Source organism: Anolis sagrei, chromosome 1, assembly GCF_037176765.1.
Source record: "Anolis sagrei isolate rAnoSag1 chromosome 1, rAnoSag1.mat, whole genome shotgun sequence".
Lineage (NCBI taxonomy): Eukaryota > Metazoa > Chordata > Lepidosauria > Squamata > Dactyloidae > Anolis > Anolis sagrei.
Window position 1 is genome coordinate 264,580,822 of NC_090021.1, and position 22,040 is coordinate 264,602,861.

General features: G+C 38.2%; 1 protein-coding gene across 1 annotated transcript in view; it reads right to left on the minus strand.

The window, feature by feature from the left end:
- Positions 1-658: 658 nt before the first annotated feature.
- The window catches only part of SLC6A5 (solute carrier family 6 member 5), a 97,311-nt gene continuing 75,929 nt past the window's right edge, over positions 659-22,040 (minus strand). Inside the window, exons 14-16 of the mRNA XM_060765736.2 lie at positions 11,588-11,688; positions 7,690-7,857; positions 659-1,370 (exon numbers count right to left, since the gene is read on the minus strand). Coding sequence (XP_060621719.2) covers positions 1,215-1,370; positions 7,690-7,857; positions 11,588-11,688 — 425 coding nt within the window. The 3' untranslated portion in view covers positions 659-1,214. The remainder of the gene's footprint in view (positions 1,371-7,689; positions 7,858-11,587; positions 11,689-22,040) is intronic.

Genomic DNA, 22,040 nt, shown 5'->3' on the forward strand with positions numbered 1-22,040 from the left:
GCAGAATTCCTGGGCCATGTTTGGCTCCTATGGCATAAATAGTGAAGTACTCTGTTCAAATTCTGCATGAAGCCCTTCTGCATTTTTATCTAGCAATACCGAGGTAGGAATCTAGTTCCATATGTTGCATAATATTCTCAGCTGCAATGTTTGATGGTGTTTCATACATACAACTCTTATTCTGTGAGCATGTGACAATCATAACTTCAGGTGCAAAATAAGGGGCCACCACTTTGTATAAGAGTACAGATATCTTCACATATGATGTCTCAGAATTTTCAATAAAAGGATATCAGGACAGGAAAGGCTTTGACCTCTAAGCCACCTGGTATCAGAACTGGTTTCAAGTCAGTCAGTAGCAATAGGCTACTAGCCTGATTGTTCTGTTTATGTATCCAGTTACAACCAGACATTACATTAAAATACTGTGATACTGTAGTTAGAACTTGGGGCAAAGGTACAAAACAGGTTTTCCTAGATGATATCTGAACCACTTGGTTTTAGTCATCAGATAGTTATGCTTAATTTAATGCCCTTTAAGCTCAATAAGTACAGAGCAGGAAACCAAATGGGTATGCTTTTTCTATCTTCAGCAATGCATAGTCAATTTGTACCCAAAATTTTACTCCAGCATTTTACATGTCCTAAAATCACCTCTGTGCTGGACTGATATTGTTATGTGAAAGGCATACCTTTTTTTAAAAAAAAACCAACAAGATGGCAAGCAAGTGTAAACATATAACTTCTGATGAGTTATCTGCCTTGTATTGTGAACTCACTGTTGCCAACTCATTTCTGTTTCAGCAAATTGATGTAGGGGTCATGGAGTGCCCAGATGGTGCCAGAAAACTTGTATTCTACCCATGTGGCCACAACAAATTAAACTAAGTTATGTAAATTAATTAGTCCCAAGAGCAGAATTGGCCCAACATTCACAAAAACAATTTCCTAATATAACTCACTGATTGTCACTGTTCCACAGTGAAAGCACTCTTTCCTGGGCACCACTTTATAGGAACTAAATCCCAGTACTTAAAGTGGTCTATTTAGTTCTTTACTGTATGCATGCAACAATAAATCTTACTTCCTAAGCAACCACTTTCAGGCACTGTAAGAGAAAGAAAGAAAGAAAGAAAGAAAGAAAGAAAGAAAGAAAGAAAGAAAGAAAGATCAAAGCAATGGGCTGTAAAACAGAGCCACAAGTGGGAAAGTTACTAGCATGGTGTCTCCAATTCAAAATCTTTTGGTGGCAGTTTAAGTCCAAGAGATGATGTTCCCAGTGGGTCTATCATGTTCTGGTAACGTTCCCCACGATGCTTAGCCAAGAATGGTCCCCAATCCGGTTGTGGAGAGCAGACCAGCTTGAGCCTCTAGAATTGAAAGGAAAAGATCAGATGTAAAACAAATTAGGGGTGACTGAAATTACTGGTGTGAATTTCCCTATATACTCATGTAGAAATGTAGAAATTATAGGAAAAAATTAACCCCAAAATCTTGGGTTAACTTATTTACAGGTCCGTCACATATGGTATCTTAGCTCTTATTTTTAAAAGGGTAACTATCCCCTTCTCTGTGCAGAGTGCCAAAATGCAAAAGCTTAGATCATCCTGGGGGAGCCTAAAAGAAGCACCAATGCCCTCTATACCCTCTCCATTGTGGCATGGCGTCCGATTTTTTTAAATGCCTGGGTGATGAAATGGTGGCTTTGGCAGCACTGGTGCTTTCCCCTCTCCACAGAATGACCCCTGACTTATCCAAGGGTCATTATTTTGGCCCCTGAACCTGCTCTTTACATACATGAGGTTGACTTGTACATGAGTATATATTATAGCCTAAGGCAGCAAAATATCCTGCTCATGTTTGTTTTGTGTAAGATGAGCAGGGAATAGACAGTATACATTTTAATTATATTTTTACCATCTTCTCTCTCTCTTCCATTCCTCAATCAGACACACAAAAACAATTTATACTCACAGTCACCACTCACCAAGTTCTCACAGTAAGGAGTTTGTTTCTACCTCAGAATAATTATATTGTTGTTTAGCAAATTTCCCCAAAGTATACCAACAACCCAAAAAAGTAAAGCATTGCAGAGAATGAGAAAAGATTTTAATTATCATACCATAAATTATTTTACTTCTGTCTGCAGTGTGAGTGTGGATGGATGGCTGCTTAGCTAATTCTGTAGAGATACAGACAATGAAAAATTTGCTAATCTTGCCACTGAGACTTCTTAGTTGAAGATAACATTTGATGGGTTCATTTTATATGGGAAAACAGAAAGAAAACTTATTTATGATGTTTTAAGAGGAAACAATCATAGCTTTATTATCTGTTGAAGGGAACCAAGTCCCAATACCAGTTATTTCAATTTCTGCTTAATTACTGATTTGCAACCTTTGACTCCCCAGTCAACCATTATGAACTGGTTAATTCAGGCAGCATTGTGCTGAAAATCAAATAAATAAATGCTGTAGTGAAATTAAATCTGTAGTGAAATTAAATCCCTTTGACAAGGCATAATGTTTTTGGCACTGCTTTGAGGAATGTGGTTTGAAAGAAGTACTGATGCCCCTACTTTGACTAAGCAATGTATAATATATTCCTGAAGCCTTCATAAACTAGGAGTTCAGAAACAAAGTAACTGAGGAGAAGAGGCCTCACCAGAAAACCAGGAAAGGGTTATAATTTTCAGAATGTATATTAACTTACTTAATTTGATATGAATATATACTCATATATAAGTCAACCCCATGTTCAAATTGAGGGCACGTTTAGGGGGCAAAATTATGGATTTTGATATAACCTGTGGATGAGCCTAGTGTCATTTCATGGAGAGGGCAAAGTTCCAGTGCCTTCTCAGGTGGGCAGCCACCCCAGATGCCATTGCCACCATTTTCCCATCCAGACATTCAAGAACGCTTTTTACTGCTCTACTCAGAGGAAAGGTCTGGTGTTGTTATTGATAAAAATGACAGTGCAAATTCCCCCCCCCCCCCGACCCAAAAAAAGAACCACCCCCTTCTTTGAATAGAATGGCAAAAGGTGAGATTCTGACAGAAATACCATCCCCCTCTTAAGGGGAAGTACTAAAGGGCTACTACTGCCATTTTCCCACCAAGGTATTTAAAAAGGTGCTGTGGTTAATGCTTCTTTGAGTTGCCCTGGGAAAGACTACGTTCTTGTCTTTCACCACTCTACTCAGAGAAGGAGATGGTACAGTACTTAGATTGACCTTCGGAGAAATTGATCCAGGTTTCTGAAGTTCATTTTTGACTAACATTTCTAAATTAATACATAAATGTAAACAGTACTTAAGCACAAACAAAATAAAGTATGTATTCGACTTGTCCTTGCATCACTGTAGGAATACATGATCCCTAAAACTCCCAAACTGTATTCATTCTTTTCTAATTTTGGCAAAAAGAATAGTCTCCAGACTTATAAATGGAGCTTTTGATGGTGCATTCTGCTTATGTCCAATTCTGTGGTTGTCCAAACTAAGTTCTAAGGATGTGCATGTATTATTAATAGATAATTATTTAATGTGCATTTATTAAAAGATGTGTGGAAGTATTTAAAATCTTCAAAACATCTTAAACAAATTATTTCAAAAATACTTCAGATCACCCACATTGTTTTGCCTTGATTCCATCATTTCATAGGTCCTTTGAAAAACTCCTTTTGAGATATTGTAGCACCACTGCTCCCTTAGTGTTGAATCATTATTATTTCAATCATTTTAGAATGGAGTTGACATAAATTTGGTCCTTAAAATTCTCATCCATACAAATTCCTTAATTTGTATGTCAAGTACCCTCTAGAAAATCTCTGGCTGTTTAGATATTCTGAAAATATTCTCTGAGCCATCCATGTAGATCAAGCAACCTGCTATTCTCATCCTAATTTCAAAAGCCCTCAGCAAGTGCCCAGTTCAGACCTCTGGCAATAGCCATCTGTTCCTTTCCTGGAATTACATTCAGCACAGAGAAAGAGGCAAGGCAAACACAGAGAGAAAGGTAAGGCAAAGATGGATTTTAAAAAGACATGTTGCAGCAAAAGAGAAATAGCCTGATTTTCAACTGCACTTAAGAACTTTAAAATGCTACATTTGGGTTCTGGTTCCCAAAATGTCTGAGCTTCCATGGCCAGTAGAATTCTGGGGAAATTATGATTTTGTAAAGAGAAGTGACATTTCTCGGCTCAGCCCCAAATTTGGCTTCCTTTCTTCCCATTGGCGGCATGTGCCCCAAGTAGATTAGTCCAAAACAAAAGCAGTCTCTTCAGAAGAAAAAAACGGCCCTCAACCTAACATAGAATTGTATACTCCCATAGCTATAAATAAAAATCTAAACAGTTGTGTGATTGGCTTGGTCAGGAGAATCAAACTCAAATTGTAAACAAAACTATTTGTTGTTATTGTTGACTGCTGCCATATTGACTTCGATATATATTAATAAGAGGCTTCCAAGTTGTGCTATCATCCAAAGTCTCGGTTTAGTCAACTTGGCTTATAGTGAGAATTCAGGCTTTATTGGCTCTAAGACCCATTAAAGTATCTTTCTACAGTGTCCATAGAACTCTCCTTCAGCACCATATTTCAAATGAGTTGATTCCTTCCTATCAGTTTTCTTTACTGCCCAGCTGCCACAACCAAATATAGAAAACAGAAATCCCACAGCATGGAAAATTCTAACTTTAATTTCGGTTATATATCTTTGCACTTTAGGACCTTGTCTGGTTCCTTCATAGCTGACCTTCTAAGTCATGTGGTGCATCTACATTGTAGAATTAATGTAATTTTAACCCACTTTAACTGTATTTATTTATTTATCGTGTCATCAGCAACCATTGTATTACAATTCCAACAGAGCAAAACAAACACAGAGATTAAAAAGAAAAAGAAAAAAAAAGAAAGAAAAAAAAAACCACACAGATTTTGTAAATTTGGTATTTGGTTAAATGTCCTTTGACCAGTATCTGGCCACTTGGAGTGCCTCTGGGGTTGCCGCAAGAAGGTCCTTCATCGTGCATGTGGCAGGGCTCAGGGTGCATTGCAGCAGGTGGTCAGTGGTTTGTTCTTCTCCGCACTCGCATGCCGAGGATTCCACCCTGTAGCCCCATTTCTTAAGATTGGCTCTGCATCTCGTGGTGCCAGAGCGCAATCTGTTCAGCGCCTTCCAAGTCGCCCAGTCTTCTGAGTGCCCAGGGGGGAGTCTCTCATCTGGTATCACCCATGAATTGAGGTGCTGGGTTTGGGCCTGCCACTTTTGGACTCTCGCTTGCTGGGGTGTTCCAGCGAGTGTCTCTGTAGTTCTAAGAAAACTATGTCTTGATTTAAGTCGTTGACGTGCTGGCTGATACCATGGGGGACATGAGAGAAGCCTCCTCGCAGGATTGCAAGACATCCGGGCGTCCCCTGGGCAACGTCTTCGTAGACGGCCGATTCTCTCAACCCAGAAGCAACCGGAGACAACTTGAAGCATGCAAACAAGGAAGCAAAACAACCAACGGTCCTTTTCAGGACCAACCATGACAATAATCGCAATCAACATCGAAGGAATGTCAGCTGCCAAAGAACAACTGCTCTATGAACTTTAACTGTAATGGCTCAATGTAATGGAATCATGGTCTTTAGTTCCAAATAGTGCTGGTGCCTCAACAAGCTACAACTCCCACAATTCCACACCACTGAGTTAAAGTAGTGCCAAACTGTATTAATTCTATAGTGCAGATGAAGTCTTAATGTTCTTCTGATTTCTTGACCACAATCTCCATTCTGATTAATTACTGAGCCAAGAAAAATCTTGAACTTATTAGTGCTTTCATTATCTGCTTTTTAGCTATGTAACTTATCTGTGGTCATTATTTTGTTGTCTTGATGTTCAATCTGCCTTTTTACTTTCTTCAATAATTGTTCCAAGTATTTGCTATTCTCTGCTAATGGAATGGTGTCATCTGCACATCTTAAATTGATGCTCCTTCTTTCCTTTAAGTGTAATTCTAATTTATATTTAATGTTACAATATACAAGTTAAACCATTAGGGTGACAGAATGAAGCCTTGCCTGACCTTCCTTGGCAATTGAAAACCATTCTGTTTCTCTGTATTCCGCCCAAACATCAGCCTTCTGTCCTGAATACAGGTTACAAATCAAGACTATACACACGCTTTTAAAAAATCAAATATTTACATGGACACATGTGGTACATATAGAGACTGAAAGTCAACTGTGTATTGAAAGTACACACAACCTCTAACCATTAAAACTGTGAAGTGCAATCTTTCTTAGTTATAATATTTTAATACTTTTAAATTATGCAAATGCTTTAAACTCTGAGGCACTTTGGAGATTGACATTTTCCAGGACAAATTTTCTAAATCGTCAAAAGTAAATTTGTTTTGTCCTAGACCTATTCAGAAGTCTCTTTTCCTGGTATAAATGGCTATGCTCACCTTATGAGTGGGATGTCATTCTATTCCAGCTATGTTAGCTGTTGGTACACTATTTTCTTTATTGCTCGGAAAATGTGCAAAGCACTGAGCCATGAGGGAACAGCCCATGCTATCGTTCCCTTCTGCAAACACATCTATATCATTGCAGTACAACACTAGTACTGAAACAACATATGGTGTGAAATTTCAATGAGTTGAAGAACTGGATGAATAGGAAGAAACAGAACTTCATTACTCCTACACCAGCTGTGTATAATCAGACCCTAACCTCTTTTTTCAGCCTCTGAAGACTCCCAAGACGCTCTAGAGTCCCCCGACCATCCAATCCTCAATGTAAACATCACTCCTATTCTCATTTTGGCATACTAGGGCCAAAAAGGGAGACAGAAATGGGCCCTTCCCTCAGCTTAACTGCCCACCGCTGTGCCCCATTTGAATATCTGCAGATCTGTTTTCTCCAAACATCTTGTAGGCAGCATGACTTCAACATCAAGTCAGCTTTTCCTTTCCCTTATTCTACAGCACCTTCTCTTTTCCTGTGAAAGAAATCTAGCACTCTCAAAAGTCATATACATTTTCTTTCCCTCTTAGTTGGCTCTATAAAGCTACCTATCCAACCGCATCTCTGCCTATGAACCCACCAGGACTTTGAGATCTTCCGGGGAGACCCTGCTCTTGATCCCGCCTGCTTCTCAAGCACGGCTGACGGGGACGAGAGATAGGGCCTTCTCGGTGGTGGCTCCTCAGCTGTGGAACGCCCTTCCTACGGACATTAGACTAACACCATCTCTAATGGTATTCCGCAAAAAAGTGAAGACCTGGCTGTTTGAGCAGGCGTTCAAATAATTAGTGCAATGATTGGTTAATGAACACTGGAATGGAACAATGGATGACGAATCTGGAACATGTTTTTGATGATGAGATGACAGTGAATGGGTATTGTAGTAACTGTTTATTAATTGTGTAATATGTTAGGTTGTTAACTGTTTTTATACTGTAGCACTGAATTTTTGCTGTTCGTATCTGTTGTGAACCGCTGTGAGTCGCCTTCGGGCTGAGAACAGCGGTATATAAGTAAGGTAAATAAATAAATAAATAAATAAATAAATAAATAATAAAACACGTATGATCTTAATATGGATTCTGAATTTTGTTTTTTCAACACATAAGTTCTTATCCTTTAAAAAACAAACAAAAAACAAAACAAAAAGGGGAGTAAGATAAATGACTTACCTCAATAAATTTGCCAGGAGCTATGTGCATTTTTATAACAAACATAATAGGAATCCAGATAACAGAGCAAGCCAGCATCAACCATCCGAGTACCATGGACCATCCTGGATAGTGGTAGCTGCCATAAGTCATTGGTTCCCACTGGTAAAAGCTGAAGCAAAGGATGAACTGATAAAAAGAAACAAACACATATTTTAACTGTCAACACCTTCCAAAACTAACTGTTCATTCATGATACAATCTATGTGTGTTTATTTTATTTTTATAAAAATATCTGGATGGTACCCTGCATGCATATCAAGCACACATCGATACACAACAATAAATGGTCTTTGTCATTAGATCATTGGCTGTGTGATGCCACTGTAAATCAAACACAGCCCCCACCCTCACCCCCTAGCAATCAATGAAATGGAGTTAGATTTATAAGCAGACATTAAACCAGAGACTTGTACTGCCAGTAACAAAAAAAAGCCTTATTACACAGTCTATTGGCAGTATTGCTTAATATAATTATCTTGTTACTCCATTGCACTTACAGTATAAAGAGCAATGCCTCTGCTTCTGTTGGTGCATAATTCAGGAATGCCTGTGAACTGCCTACACATGCAATACATTATTGCATAAGATTTATAGCTATGTTACCACAAAGGGACATATGAAAGTAGCAAGTTTTATTTCAAGAGATATGGATCAATTTAAACTGTAACCTTAAAGCATGCCAATTCATCAAATATTAATGTTAATGAAGACAGTAAATGAAGGAAAGAAGCTTCTTTATCTTTCTGTTTTGTACAGAAAACTACATTTTCAACTATGACTAGAAAAACAGTGTCTGTTATTGTCAAACCCTTATTCATTGTACAGTTCCACATTCGAAAATTTACCCAAATCACACTGTGAGTGGAATGAGAAGCATGCAAATGACCCTGAGTTGGAAAAAAATGTCAGGAATAGAAGGAGCTCAGTACTGCCTCTTCCACCATTTTCTTTATTTAAACTCTCTCACGCTTCCTTGAGTCTAGTTATAGGAAAGATATAAACAACTGCAAGTCAATGGCATTTCATTATTTTAACTAGCCTCATATTAGCCAAATGCTTTATGTCTGCTTTGCCTCATTGTTGTCCTCTGACAATATGAGCTTTTTATAACAGATAGCGGCCATTCCTTATTTCATTTAGGAAAGCAAAGCTTGGGTCAGGAAAGGGTAAGGGTCAACATTTGAAACAATGATACATATATAAGACTGCAATCTCACTAAAACATGCCCCAGGCTTTAATTTAGAGTAGCAGGGGTTAATTTAGAGCAGTAGTGCTGCATTTTCTACATATCTTAAGAGCAATTATTAAAGAGAAAGATGGATCACTGCAGTTCCAATAGTTGCACATAGTTGTTTGAAGCTGTTCTACATCCACTAAGCCATTCATGTGACAAGGAGGGGAGGAAAGTATGTCTTAAAAAGCTCAGTGCTTAGAAAAGATAATGGACAAGATCACAGTGGGAAGGAAGCACAGCAGTCTCCTTGCCTAGGAATTCAGATTCCAGACAAAGTGAACATATTATTCCCCTGTTCTTCCTTTACAATATTGGAACTGATTGTGAACCTGTTTTAATATACATATAAAATATAATGGATTCCTACCCTCCCTAGCTCTTTCAAATACATACTGCAATGAAATAGAGAAAATGCATAAGAGAATATGGAATTCTGGCTTCTTTTTGGCCATTGTATATCTCTGTCTCTACCAGTACTTCCCAAAAACATACAGACCTTATATCAAAAAAGGTAAACTGAAAAATGGAAATGAAAAAATGTAGGTCTGTATGCTTTTCAATATTGCTGCCTGATGAAGAAGCCAATGGGGCTTCGAAAGCTTGCAAGATATATTTTGTACACTTTTGGTTGGTTCAAATCTTGTTTCTGGGCTATTGGAAGTTGCTGTACTCCTTCTTGCTCAGGTTCCACTGGTGTTCCCAATATAGAGTGACACCTAGTGGTACTAGGAAGCAACCAATCCTAAATAGCTCTGTAGCTTTGTTCTCTCTGCAAGGAATCTTTTGCTATGCAATGGAATACATTAGCTGTGCATAGAAAAGCAAATCCATGTTTAGTACAACGATTTGTCACAACAGCTTAGCTTCAGTAAGTGAACATGATTAACAGAGTAAACATTCTAGCGAGAAATGAACACTTGGCAAGAGATTGTGCCTCAAATATGGGATCACTTTTAAGCATGGTGGCAGTTCTACTGCTACTCTGAAAAGGGCGTCATGCCATCTCTGTTCTACAACATATGGCTTATTTTAATATACTCATCCTCATATCAACTACCATGAGGCTCTTTTGTGTCTGTAAGTGCCTTGCCAAACCTGGACGCTCAGATGTAATGCTTTCCAAACTGCCAAATAAAATTAAGCTTAGGAAAAGCTGTCACTTTACATTAGTTAGACAACATTAGTTTCATGATTATTCCACCCAATGCCACACTGTTGTGTTTTGTGTACTAAAGTAGAAGTCCCTTCTGGGCTAACTCAGATCAAGAGGACTTAGCAACTTTTTCACATCCAAAAATGTTACTTTTTAAACTCTGCAGCTCTCAGTATTCTCCCAATGAGTAACAATGCTGACTAGATTCTGAGAATTGGAGTTCAAAAATATTTCCAGCAGATTATCCAAGAAATGTATAAGGCAATCTACTTTAGATAGATATTGTACCATCTTTATACTGGAAACTAAACATCTAGATCACTCTTCTCTTTTCAATCCAGGTTACGTAGGTATGGGGCAAATTCTCACTAAGTAACTTTGGCATACATAAACTGGTGTATCAATGTAAGATCCCAGCATGAAGCTACCCTCAGAGGCCCTAGAGCAGTGGTTCTCAACCTGTGGGTCTCTAGGTGTTTTGGCCTACCACTCCCAAAATCCCCGCCAGTTTACCATCTTTTAGGATTTCTGGGAGTTGAAGGCCAAAACATCTGGGGACCCATAGGCTAAGAACCACTGTCACAGAGCATGAGTAGGGAATATGTGTACATTTGGATGTTGTTAGAAAGCACTCTGATGAGTCCTAGCAATAATAGCAATGATGTGAGTTTTCAGAAGATGCTATCCAGCAATGCCTATGTGCATTCCTTATACTTCCCCCAGGTGTTCAATGACACTACGTGGCTTTGTAGGATTAATTGTCAGTATAATAATATATAATAATATAGTCATGAGCAAATTCAGGATCAGCAAATTCAGGATCTGCAGTTTCATTTATCAATGTCTGGCAAAATATGTCATCTCTAGGCATTTTTGGGGTTTTCCAGTGAAATATGTTATTGTTGAGACAGAAGTCCTTCCTTTCAATAGGGTTCACTATTATCCACTGTTTCAGAAAGATATCCCCTTGCAGATATGGGGGGGGGGGGGGGGTGTATTGCGAATTGTTAATACAGTGAACCTTTGGTCATCCAGATATTTTGGACTAGAGTATCCACAGTTTCTATTGGTCATGGTGGCCGGAGATTCTAGGAGGTCAGGTCCAAAACATCCAAAGTTCCTCGTTTGTGTGTATGTGTGTGTGCATGTGTGCGCACACGCATGAATACAGAGATATCACAAAAGTTAAGAGTAATGATTAAAAGGACAAAGAACATTCACAAGAGGAAAACAGATTATGCTGGGTGCATCAAACTCCACAAAGCGTTGATAAACCAAATTATAGCATTTATGTGCATTTTTAAAGATGGTATTTCAGCTTCATGATTGCTGCCTTTGGGAAATAGCACATTTATCGAATAGAAGTTGAAGTCATTGCTGCATAAATAGTAGGGTGGTAGAGAGTGAGCAAACAGATATTTTCCAGGGTAATTTTTCCATTTCAGCCCCCAATTCCTTAAGTCCTTACTGTTAAAATTGTTGGGGTCACAAAAGCCCAACAGACTTTCCAGAATATGCTTGGCTGGAATCCAATCATCATCTCTATATCTTCACAAAATCTTTGCAAGCCTGCAAAATAAACAAACATAAATTCAAAATGCAAAAGAGATCAAGCTGTAGCTTACAAAAGAGCTATTGTGTTCTCCCCTGTGTCCAATTACAGAAATAGACACTTTGACTTGTCAGTCCAACTCTTCAAGAGACATTTCTAACCATATGGTAGAATGTGGGACTTTGTATACAAAAAGCTGTTCTAATAAATTATTTACTTTCAAAAATTAGATGATACAAAAATATTACCCATATTTCTGGGTTTTGTACTCTTATTGAATTGGAATTCAAGGGATTAAGAGTACTATTCATTTTTTCATTTTCTCCCCAAAGAAACCAAAGAAGCCCCCCACCCCGCAGTGTGATGAAGATCTGTGGAAACCTTATGAAAATGAATGGCAGTTATAGCAGAGTTTACCAAAATGCTCTCTTGAAAGCAAACTTTAGAGATCTAGTATGTATTTTCAAAATGTGTAGATCTGTTCACACATTTGCTGATGACCCTGTGAAAACAGATGTAAATTGTTTCCCTGGACGTAGTCCTATTAATGTGAACTAAACAGCCAAGAGTCCTGTAGCACTTAGCAGCTAACCAGTTTATTACAATATTAATTTTCATGGATTGTAGTCTACTTCATCAGATACACAATGAAATGAAATTATAGCTCATTGATAAGCTTTCACTTTATCATGAGTTGCTATTATTTAACCATTCTTTTGCCAACCCAATCAAGCAGGTGGTGTGAGGAGCAGAAGAAAGGGTACCTTTGTGTTGAGTTCTTAATATTGTATGTATGCACCCAGAACCAAAAGTAAGCAAAAGTAAATCTTAAAATATAGCTATCCACCTTGATCCCCATAACCATGCTCCTAAAGAAGGCAGTTGTGATGACTGCTGTCTCTTTCTTCCTGTGTGTATGTGTGTAATCATAGAAATGGAAGGGACCACAGGGGCCATCCAGTTTACTACTACCACCACCATACCCTACCTACTATATGTACCCTACCTACTACACACACACACACAAACATACACATTAGTTTTCAACACTCTTTTCCCCCTAAATGAGGGAGAAACAGTTTCATCCAAACTATCTGTGTGGTATCTACACCAGCAAAATAACCCAGCTGTATTATCAGAGTATTCTGCCCGGGACCTGCACATCGCTCCTATAGCACCACACCTACACCTACAGCACACTGACACAAATCCCCCTGCCCAAATTCAGATCTCTTTTTTTCTTCTGTTCCACCCACTCTCCATCTGAGCCAACTGTGAATGAATCCCCATCTGCTGGGGGGGGGGGGATAAATATTGTCTTTCTCCTTGGGGCTACTGATCCACCATTTTCTCAGCCAAGTACCTCCCTCTTGCAAAGCCACTTGCTCTGAGATTAGAAAGAGGCACGGTCATGCAATTGGTGATGAGGGATAGCCTGATTGACCTGCTCAGCACCCCAGGGAGAAAGACAGTTTGTTTTGCCTACTCAACAATATGGGTTAATCCCTCAATGACACCCCAACTCAAAGAGGTACATTAGAAAAAGTATTTCCTCTAGAAACTATGAAACAAGAAATTAGTTTTTAATGCATTAAAAGTTAAAGATCACTTTCACTGTTAAAGCAGTTGTACGTAGTTTTTTCCTTCCACACTGGAATAGAGGTGGATACAGGTTTTTTCCTCTGATATAGACAGTCCCTTAGAGGATAACAATTTTATCAGAAAAACAAGGAGGTTTGAAGCAGATTATTGCTGATATTATTATCCCTGAGAACTACAAAATCCAAGAGCTTCAACTCTGACTCCACTCCACCACATTTCTCTGCATGGCAAACCTATCAAGGTTAAATTCTGTAAGTGTAGTTGAGGTCAAATATGAGGATTATAGAGCAAGGTGTGTTTAAGTTTGTTCTGGAAACAATATAGTTGATTCTCTGTTTAAAAGATCAGGTTAGATAGAGACAATGAAAAATGCAACCAAAAGAAATCATGAAGCATAAAACCAGTTGCAAAACATCTTTGGTAGTGTATCCCAGCAGCAACAGAAGCATATCTTTTGATGACAATAATACAATTATAGTATTATAATATAATAATATTTCTCTTATTTCAGTCCACTCCTTCTTTTGTTTAGCAGGCCTTTAAAAGACTGCACATCGCTTCCACTAGTTCTGTGTACACAGCAGGCACCTGCTGTCTTAATTAAAAGGAACTAATATTGATTGGGTGCAGCTTCTTTTTCAGACTTATGGCTCAGTGATACACATCTTTGGCACCAGATGATGACTAGACAGTACGATTTCTGTTCCCTTGACTTCTCACTGCCATTCTCTGCACTTGTTTACTGCTAAGTAAACTGCCTCTGCTCAGTAACAGATGTTTTCTAATAGAAACCCACACAACACAGAAACATTGCCATAGCTGTTAATTATTCACTCCGAAAGAACAAAAACATCCCACTTCAAAACAAAACAGAAGGTGTAACTTCTCTATGGGTGACAGTGACAGATCAAAGCAGAATTTGCTGCTCTGGTGTGCATTTCAAATGCTTAGGTCCACTCCAAGCAAAATCAAAACATCTGGCCTCACTGACTACAACTAGGTAAAGTGGAAGGCAGAGAGTCAGCATAACACAGTGGGTTGAGTGTTGTATTAGGAATCTAGGAGATGTGGCTTCAAATCTCCACTTGGCCATGGAATCCCATTGGATGACCTTGGGAAGTCATTCTTAGACTAAAACATTAAATAATTTTTGTTCAAAAATTATGAAGTAAAGCCAAGGTAGCTGTCATGTTCATGTCCCAAGAAGTGTACAAAAAGTCAAGCAGCACGAGCAGGTAGTGGTTCCCTGGTAAATTGGGCGGAGATTCCAGTCTAGATTTTGATCTAAACTTCAAGGATGTTATCCAAGGTTCTGAACTAGATCCCTGAAATAGATCCCAGACTTTGGCTGGTTGGACTCAAATCCATGCAAAATCACCACTCAAAGAGAGATGGGGGTGATTTCCTGCCACTGCTAGGCAACTGAGTTGATCCATGACAACAATTCTAGCCACTTTCATTTCCAGCAAGAACAAGTCTTTTTAAAAGGCAATGAGTTTTAATTACCCACGAATACAATCAGCCCTCCACATTTACAGATTTGATTTTTCATGGACTTGATTAAAATGTTCTAAGAATCTCTAGTTCCTCCGTTTTGACTCTATGATCCACATCTGCTGGAGGTTGACTATAGATTCACACTGGAAGGGGTACTGATTTCAAGAGAGAACACCACTCAATAAATCTTTAGATCTTCTAGTGCAAGTCTGTGATCAACAGCTGGTAGATGTTGACCACAGAGTTGTGCTGGAGGACCTAGACATTTCTAATTAGAAAAAGTAGTGAAGTTTTTGTGGTTTTTTCACTTCTGTGGGAATCTTGTGCCCCTAATCTTAGTGAATGTGGAGTACTGGCTATTGTTCTTCTCTCTGCTCTTTGCCAGCTTTTGGTAGGTAGGTAGGTAGGTAGCTGTTTACCTCTTGTGTGTCTGATACACAGCTAATAAAAGTTATTTATTAAAAATAGGATTTCCAGAATTTGGTGTTGGCAATTTGGTGGTGAACACAAGACACTGGATCTCCAACATGTGTGATATCTACTGCTTATACAAAAGAGAAAAAACAACAGGGATTCCTAGGTAGTCCTAAGCATACTTACATATTAATATTACTTTCAAGTAAATGTATATACTAGGAGCCAGCATGGTGTAGTGGTTTGTGCAATGGAATATGAGGCTTGAGACCCAAGGTGTGAATCCCACTCAGTCATGGAACCTACTGGGTGATTATGGGCAAATTGCACTCTTTCAGCCTCAAAGGAAAGCAAAAACAAGCCTCATGTAAACAAATCTTGCCAGGAAAACTCCATGAAATGTTTACTTTAAAGTGGCCATGTCAGAAATGAGTTGAAGGCACACAACAAAGACAACAACAACTACAACAATGGGACCTGCAGCCCAAGCCAGTAAGTTTGTACATTGATGTGTGAACTGGGCAGATGTCTAGGTTGCTGCAGCTCTAGTTTTGCACTGATGCTCACAATTTTTTAATTGCAGTTCCACTCTGGTGAGAACAAACATTAGTTTAGTGTGGACTTTGGGGATGCAAGTAGAAGTACAGCTGCCTTAAAGTTAGGGATTTGCACATGTTCAGAGGAGCAGCAAACCAAATGGTTATTTTCTGTCATGGACTACTGCACTGGGATTCATTGTTTCATTGGCCACTTCAGTTTACTACCTGTTTGGGCAGAGCTACAAAGACGTGGAGAAAGTGCACATTTCTGTATGTTTTTTTGTTTCTGTTGGACTTTACATTGAGCAAGAGCAGAAGTAGTAGTAGTTATGAGAATGTGTTGTGTGCTTTTGAGTGCTCATTGTGAAAGACCATGTGGACCCAGAATAAGTCTTCATAGTCATTTATAGACACACACACACACCCCACATCAAGATTCCACCTTTGGAAGACAATTATACTCAGTCACGAGTAATCACCAATGATGATGATGATGATGATGATTATTATTATTATTATTATTATGAGTGGATTGGGATCAGTTGGCATGGTTGGCTATGTGAGAAAGATGGGAAGGTTGGGAGAAAGTGTGGTATAGATTTTGTGTGTGTATGTACCTTTAAGTTGCATGTTGACATAGGGGTATTTTTAGGCAAGACAGACTCAGAATTGTGCCATTGCCTTACTCTGAAATATAGCATACAGCAGTGGTTTTCTAACTGTCTGATAAAGGGTAAATGCAACTACAGTTGAGTTTCACTTATCCAACCTTTGCTCATCCAATGTTCTGTATTATCCAACGCAGTGTGCCTCCCATCTGAAATAATGTCCAGGGTGGAGAAAGAAAGAACCCTTGTCTGTTTTAGTGCTAAATTTGTAAATGCGGTAATTACTACATAACATTACTGTGTATTGAATTGCTTTTTCTGTCAGTTTGTTGTAAAACTTAATGTTTTGGTGAGTGATTAGTAAAATCATACTGTAATTTGACATTTAATAGGCTTTTCCTTAATCCCTCCTTATTATCCAACATTTTTGCTTATCCAATGTACTGCAGGCCCATTTATGTTGGATAAGCAAGACTCTACAGTATTACACTTCAATGTGCACTAAATCTATACCAATTGAGTACCATTGTTTCTTTCTTTCTTGGAAACTCATTAGGAATCATGACTTTGAATAGAACTAGACTACAGCACCTTTTCCCGGCAAAAATTAAGAACCAGTGTAGCCTGCACCTATTATGTGTATATTTTAAGCAAGGGAGCATGTGCAATGCATTGGAATCTTACTCTTGCCTGTACTGATGTCTTACATTTTAAGAAGTGCTGAACAGAGCTCTGGGGAAAGGAAGAGGGAAAGTCCCAGGGTAGTCATGTTTGGTTTTGCAATAACTGTGGCAAACCGTTAGGCTTCTGTCAAGCTCTAGGAGAAACTTCTGCACAATGAAGTTCAATTTGCTTGAATCTCCCTGGACGGGAATGTAACATAGGCATACACATTGTGATGGGAATTTACTGAGTAAAATTGCACAGTCACTGCATTCCATTTTAAAGCTACACTCGCTTTGTGGCTAAATCTATTCATGCTGCATTTACATCAAGACTTCAACTTTCCTCGTCAGACTGAATCAAGTATAGAAAACCTCCTTTGAACTAAATAGATAACCTATTAATAGGAATCAATGCATCTTCAATTGGAGCTACGTTGATTTGTGCTAATCTGATTTGCAAAATAATAGTCCTAATTTTTAGACTCACTTTTTTAAAGCTATATCTGCATGTAGTCATTTCTCTCTTCAGTCTATTCTCTGTGCTTTTAAAACATGTCTATAGTTTTCTCAAATATGCTAATAAATCTTTGTCAAGTGTTTTTTTTTTTAAAAAAAAAGCTACTTCTACAGATATTTTATATTTCCCTTTGTTAGGTTCAGTGAAAAAGAATACAGGTGAAAAAAAGGGTTTAAAAAAGAAATTCTAGGAAATACATTTACAGGGACATTTGCTTCTTGACCACAAGTTGCTGATTGATATAATTCATTAGCAGATGGGTAAGAAAAATGCCCTAACTACAATTGTTTGCTTTGCATAAGAGAAAGAGATATATGTTCATATTTCAAGGCATGGCTGCAGGATGGATAGATATAGAAAACTAAATATTTTTGGTTTTTTTCCTCTCTGGTGTCCTCTTGGCATCACTGTCTGCCCTACAAGATTTAGTAGGTACAAGTCGCCACTAAATATTACAATGCTTAAAGTCATATCCACTCATGCACTTCTCTGAACAATTAAAAAAACAAGGTAACCGAATATGTTATGATAATGTTGCTACAAAATGTAATCCAGCTAACAATAAGGTACTTGACAGCATATTCACAAGTAGTACTAAATATGATACTTGTACATCAATGCTTCTAAATTAAAGATCCACACAAATTGAATATAGACTTGGCTTGTTACTTAAATGCTTGCCCTATAAATTTTATTTCATGTTAATATTCTGAAGTGATGTGAGAGAGACCAAGGCTACATATTAGAGTATCTTTTATGAGTAAACATGCACAGGATTGGAGGAGACCATCTGATACCCACAGATTAGGCAGATATAGGTTCATATTCAGATGTACTAATGAATAAACCCTTAAAAGTTCACATGGAGGACATATACATGATAGAAAAAGCAACATTCCCATCTTTCGGTCATAGATTCAAAAATAACTTCAGAAAAGAAGCATATGTCATCTCATCTCAGTTTCTTTATCCTCTTCTCTTGGGAATGCTCTAGCTCCAGATGTCCTACCTCAAGCAGAAGGTTGTACTGGGGCCCTTCATACTACATAATGAAAGCACAGTGATATCTACTTTAACTATGATCATTCTGTCTAATGACGGATTCTCAACCTGTAGGTCCCCAGATGTTTTGGCCTTCAACTCCTAGAAATCCTAAACATCTGGTAAACAGGCTGGGATTTCTGGGAGTTATAGACCTGAGGACCACAAGTTGAGAACCACTGGTCTAATGGATTCCTTGGGTTTAAGAAGGGGCATGTACACTTTTCAGACAGTGTGTTCTAGTGGCTTATCAATTTGCAAACTCCACAAGAGGCAACTATAACAGATATCATAGTGCTATGATTGTGTGGTATGAAAGAGTCTATTTGATAGGGGGAACTAGTAATCGTTTATTTTCTAATGTGGCAAGAACCAGTACCACATTTCCTGTTGGCTACAACTGTTTCTCATTTTCCTGGCCATAGACTAGCAGCCAAAGGCTCACCAACTGAAATTAGTCCAAGGATCACTACTCACTACAAACTCTCTTCCAAACCTATAACTATTACATATTATCCAATATTTTGAGACATGTGCAATGAAGCAACATCAATTGTGGCAAAGATGGCAAACATTATCGATAAGGATGAAGGCACAGCTAAGGAGAGGCTGCAAGAGTTTGCTTTTGCCTGAGCCTACTGGGAAGAGAAAGATTGCATTACTACATTTGCAATTTGAATTCAGTGTGTAGAAACTAAGCTGAAGACAAAGGGGAAAAGTAGAAGAAGAAGGGAGAAACTTGGACATGGTAAAAGGTACTGGAAAAGTAGGACCACAAAAGGTTAACTGGGAATGTCCCTGCCCAATCTGGACAGTTGGAAGGTATGGTACTACAGGTTAAGCATCCCTTTTTCTAAATGTTTAGGCCCAAAAGTGTTTTGGATTTAGGATTTTTCTCAGATCGCAGTATATCTGTATTGGAAATGACACCTAGTCAAAATGCAAAATGTATTTATGTTTCCTGTATACCCTGTACGTATAACCTGAATGTAATTTCTCAAGAATATTTTAAATAATTTTGTGCATGAAACAATGTTTGTGTATACTGAGCCATCAAAAAGCGAAGGTGGCACTATCTTAGCTACCCATGTGGACAATTTTCAAGAACATCAGATTTTGGAAAAAGGGATGCTTAACCTGTGTTTTCTCACCCAGTGTTGAAAAGATGAAAGATACATCGGAAAACAAAGATCGATAATAGACTCACCTTTAGATATAAGGAAGAAAAATAGAATTACAGTTTGTGGTCTACATTCAAACCTAAATCTTATCCCAACCAAGGTAGACCCTTAAACTAATGGGAATTTCACAAATCTGCTTTCATGTAAGTTACATTGGAAACTGTATCAACTGTAGTTCCCGACAATTTATTCAGGTCATTATTTAAAAAATGAGGCTACTTTACAAAACGAATGATTAATAATAAGTATAAAGTAAAATATTTGTGAAAAAGTAAGCACTTTCCTTTTGGAGAATATGAGGCATACAGCAGTCCATAATTTAAAGATAAAAATATAAAACACAACCATAAATTAGCAACAGCACAGCCTTATATTTCATCTCCTGTGACTATTCCTGCAGAAAGAAACATCTTGTGTGCTCACTGAAACATAAAAAATAGGGCTAGTTTTGATTATTCTGTCAAGAATAGGAGGGGAAAGATGGAAGGAAATTTAGTTTAAAACTGAAACTTAGTTTTCTTTCAATATTCAGAACAGCTTAGAGGTTCTTTGTGTATTTCTTTGCCTTTCAGAATAAAGCAAATGAGGATTATGCAGTGAGATTATGACAGGCTATGTGAAAAGCCTTAATAGTGCCTTGGCAATCATTCATTCTTAATCAGGAGAACGAGCAAAGGAACATTTGTGTGTTCCACATGAAATGCATGCCAGCCTTCCAAAGGATTATAATGCAGAACGAATGCAACAATCTTTGGGGGGAAAACTGGTGTTCCCTTGCAAACACTTCACTCATTTAAAACTCAGTAAACTCAGTGAATAGAACATGTAACTAGAAGTGAAAACAGATTTGTTTCCTCATAAAAGTCTCCATTAAATACAATACCAATCTGTAAGTAAGTACATAAAGAAAGGTGTTACCTGACCCTGTTTGACAGGAAACTCCTGATTTAACCCTCTGTTATTCCACTTTTTCATTTGCTTTTAAAATGTCCCAGATTTTCTCTCCTCTGTCAGCTTTCCCCCTTTGTCATCTGCTTACTTCAGTTACAGCAAACTGAGTTCAAAGTGTAAAAGTACTCATAAATTCCACTCTGTAGAGCAGTGGCTCCCAACTTGTAGTCTTTGGACCACCAGTGGTCCGCAAGAATGAAAATATGGTCCACAGCCTCACCATTACTATGCCGTTGCCTTGAACCACACAGCAATGAGAGCAACTGGTCTCACGAAACCCTCTTATAGTGACAAGGCAACGGGGATGTCAGGAGGGGATAGTCTGACAACCCATGTAAGATTACTACTGCCACATCATCTCTGGATTATTAAATATGGTTTTCTGTGGGCTATCAGATGGTGACTACTGGATGGCGTCAATTCAGTTAGATTTGAGTAAAACCAAATTGCTGAAGCCATTCCTAGTTTGTGTGTCCTTCAGTAATAAAATTTGCCACCTTGAAACACTACAATGATGTTTGGCCACACATGTGTCAATTTTCATTTATAAAATGTTGCAGGATATATAGCCCGTGAAACTATTTGGAAAGAGGGAGGAAAACACAAGCGGCCAAGTGTTGATAGAATATTCTAAAACCTGGGGTATTTCTTGAAACAACATGAGCATTAGTTTACAGGGAGATGTTGTTAATGTGTTCTTGAAAAGAGAAGTCAGCCAATTTAAAATCAAATGATGCCTGACAAACTAATGAGGGTTTGGCGAGGGGGAAAAAAACACCCAGTGCAAAACATTGTATCCTCTACAAAAACACCCTTAGCTAATTCTCCCATATGGCGCTTCAGAAGAAATGTTCCCAAAAGGCATGTTTGTTCGTATATGTGTGAGCACGGAGGTATTTTTAAAAAATCAAAACAATGAAGTAGAGCCATGCTTTGCTTTTCTCATACTACTGTCCTAGTGAAAACAATCACCTTACTATATATCTGGTATTGAATACAATCCCATTCTTCATCAGTCTCCTCCTACTATTTAAACTGTTTTTTAAAAAAACCAGACAATCACAACCTACCATTTAACAGAATATCTGGCCCTTAGGAAACCTAGCCATAGCTAGAAGTATCATTTAATGGGTTTGTCCATGCATCTCAAGTGGCTTTATTGTGTTCTTACACTGTTCTGTGAGATGGTTAGTTAGAGCTACAGAATTTTGATTGAGGTGCATGTATGTGACTATAACTCTTGTTATTTCTCAGCCAGGGGATTTTGGGAATGGTAGTCCAACTGTAAGGATTTCAAGCTTTACATGGGACAACAAGCTTGAAATTACTTATCTATCTTTATTTTAAATATTGG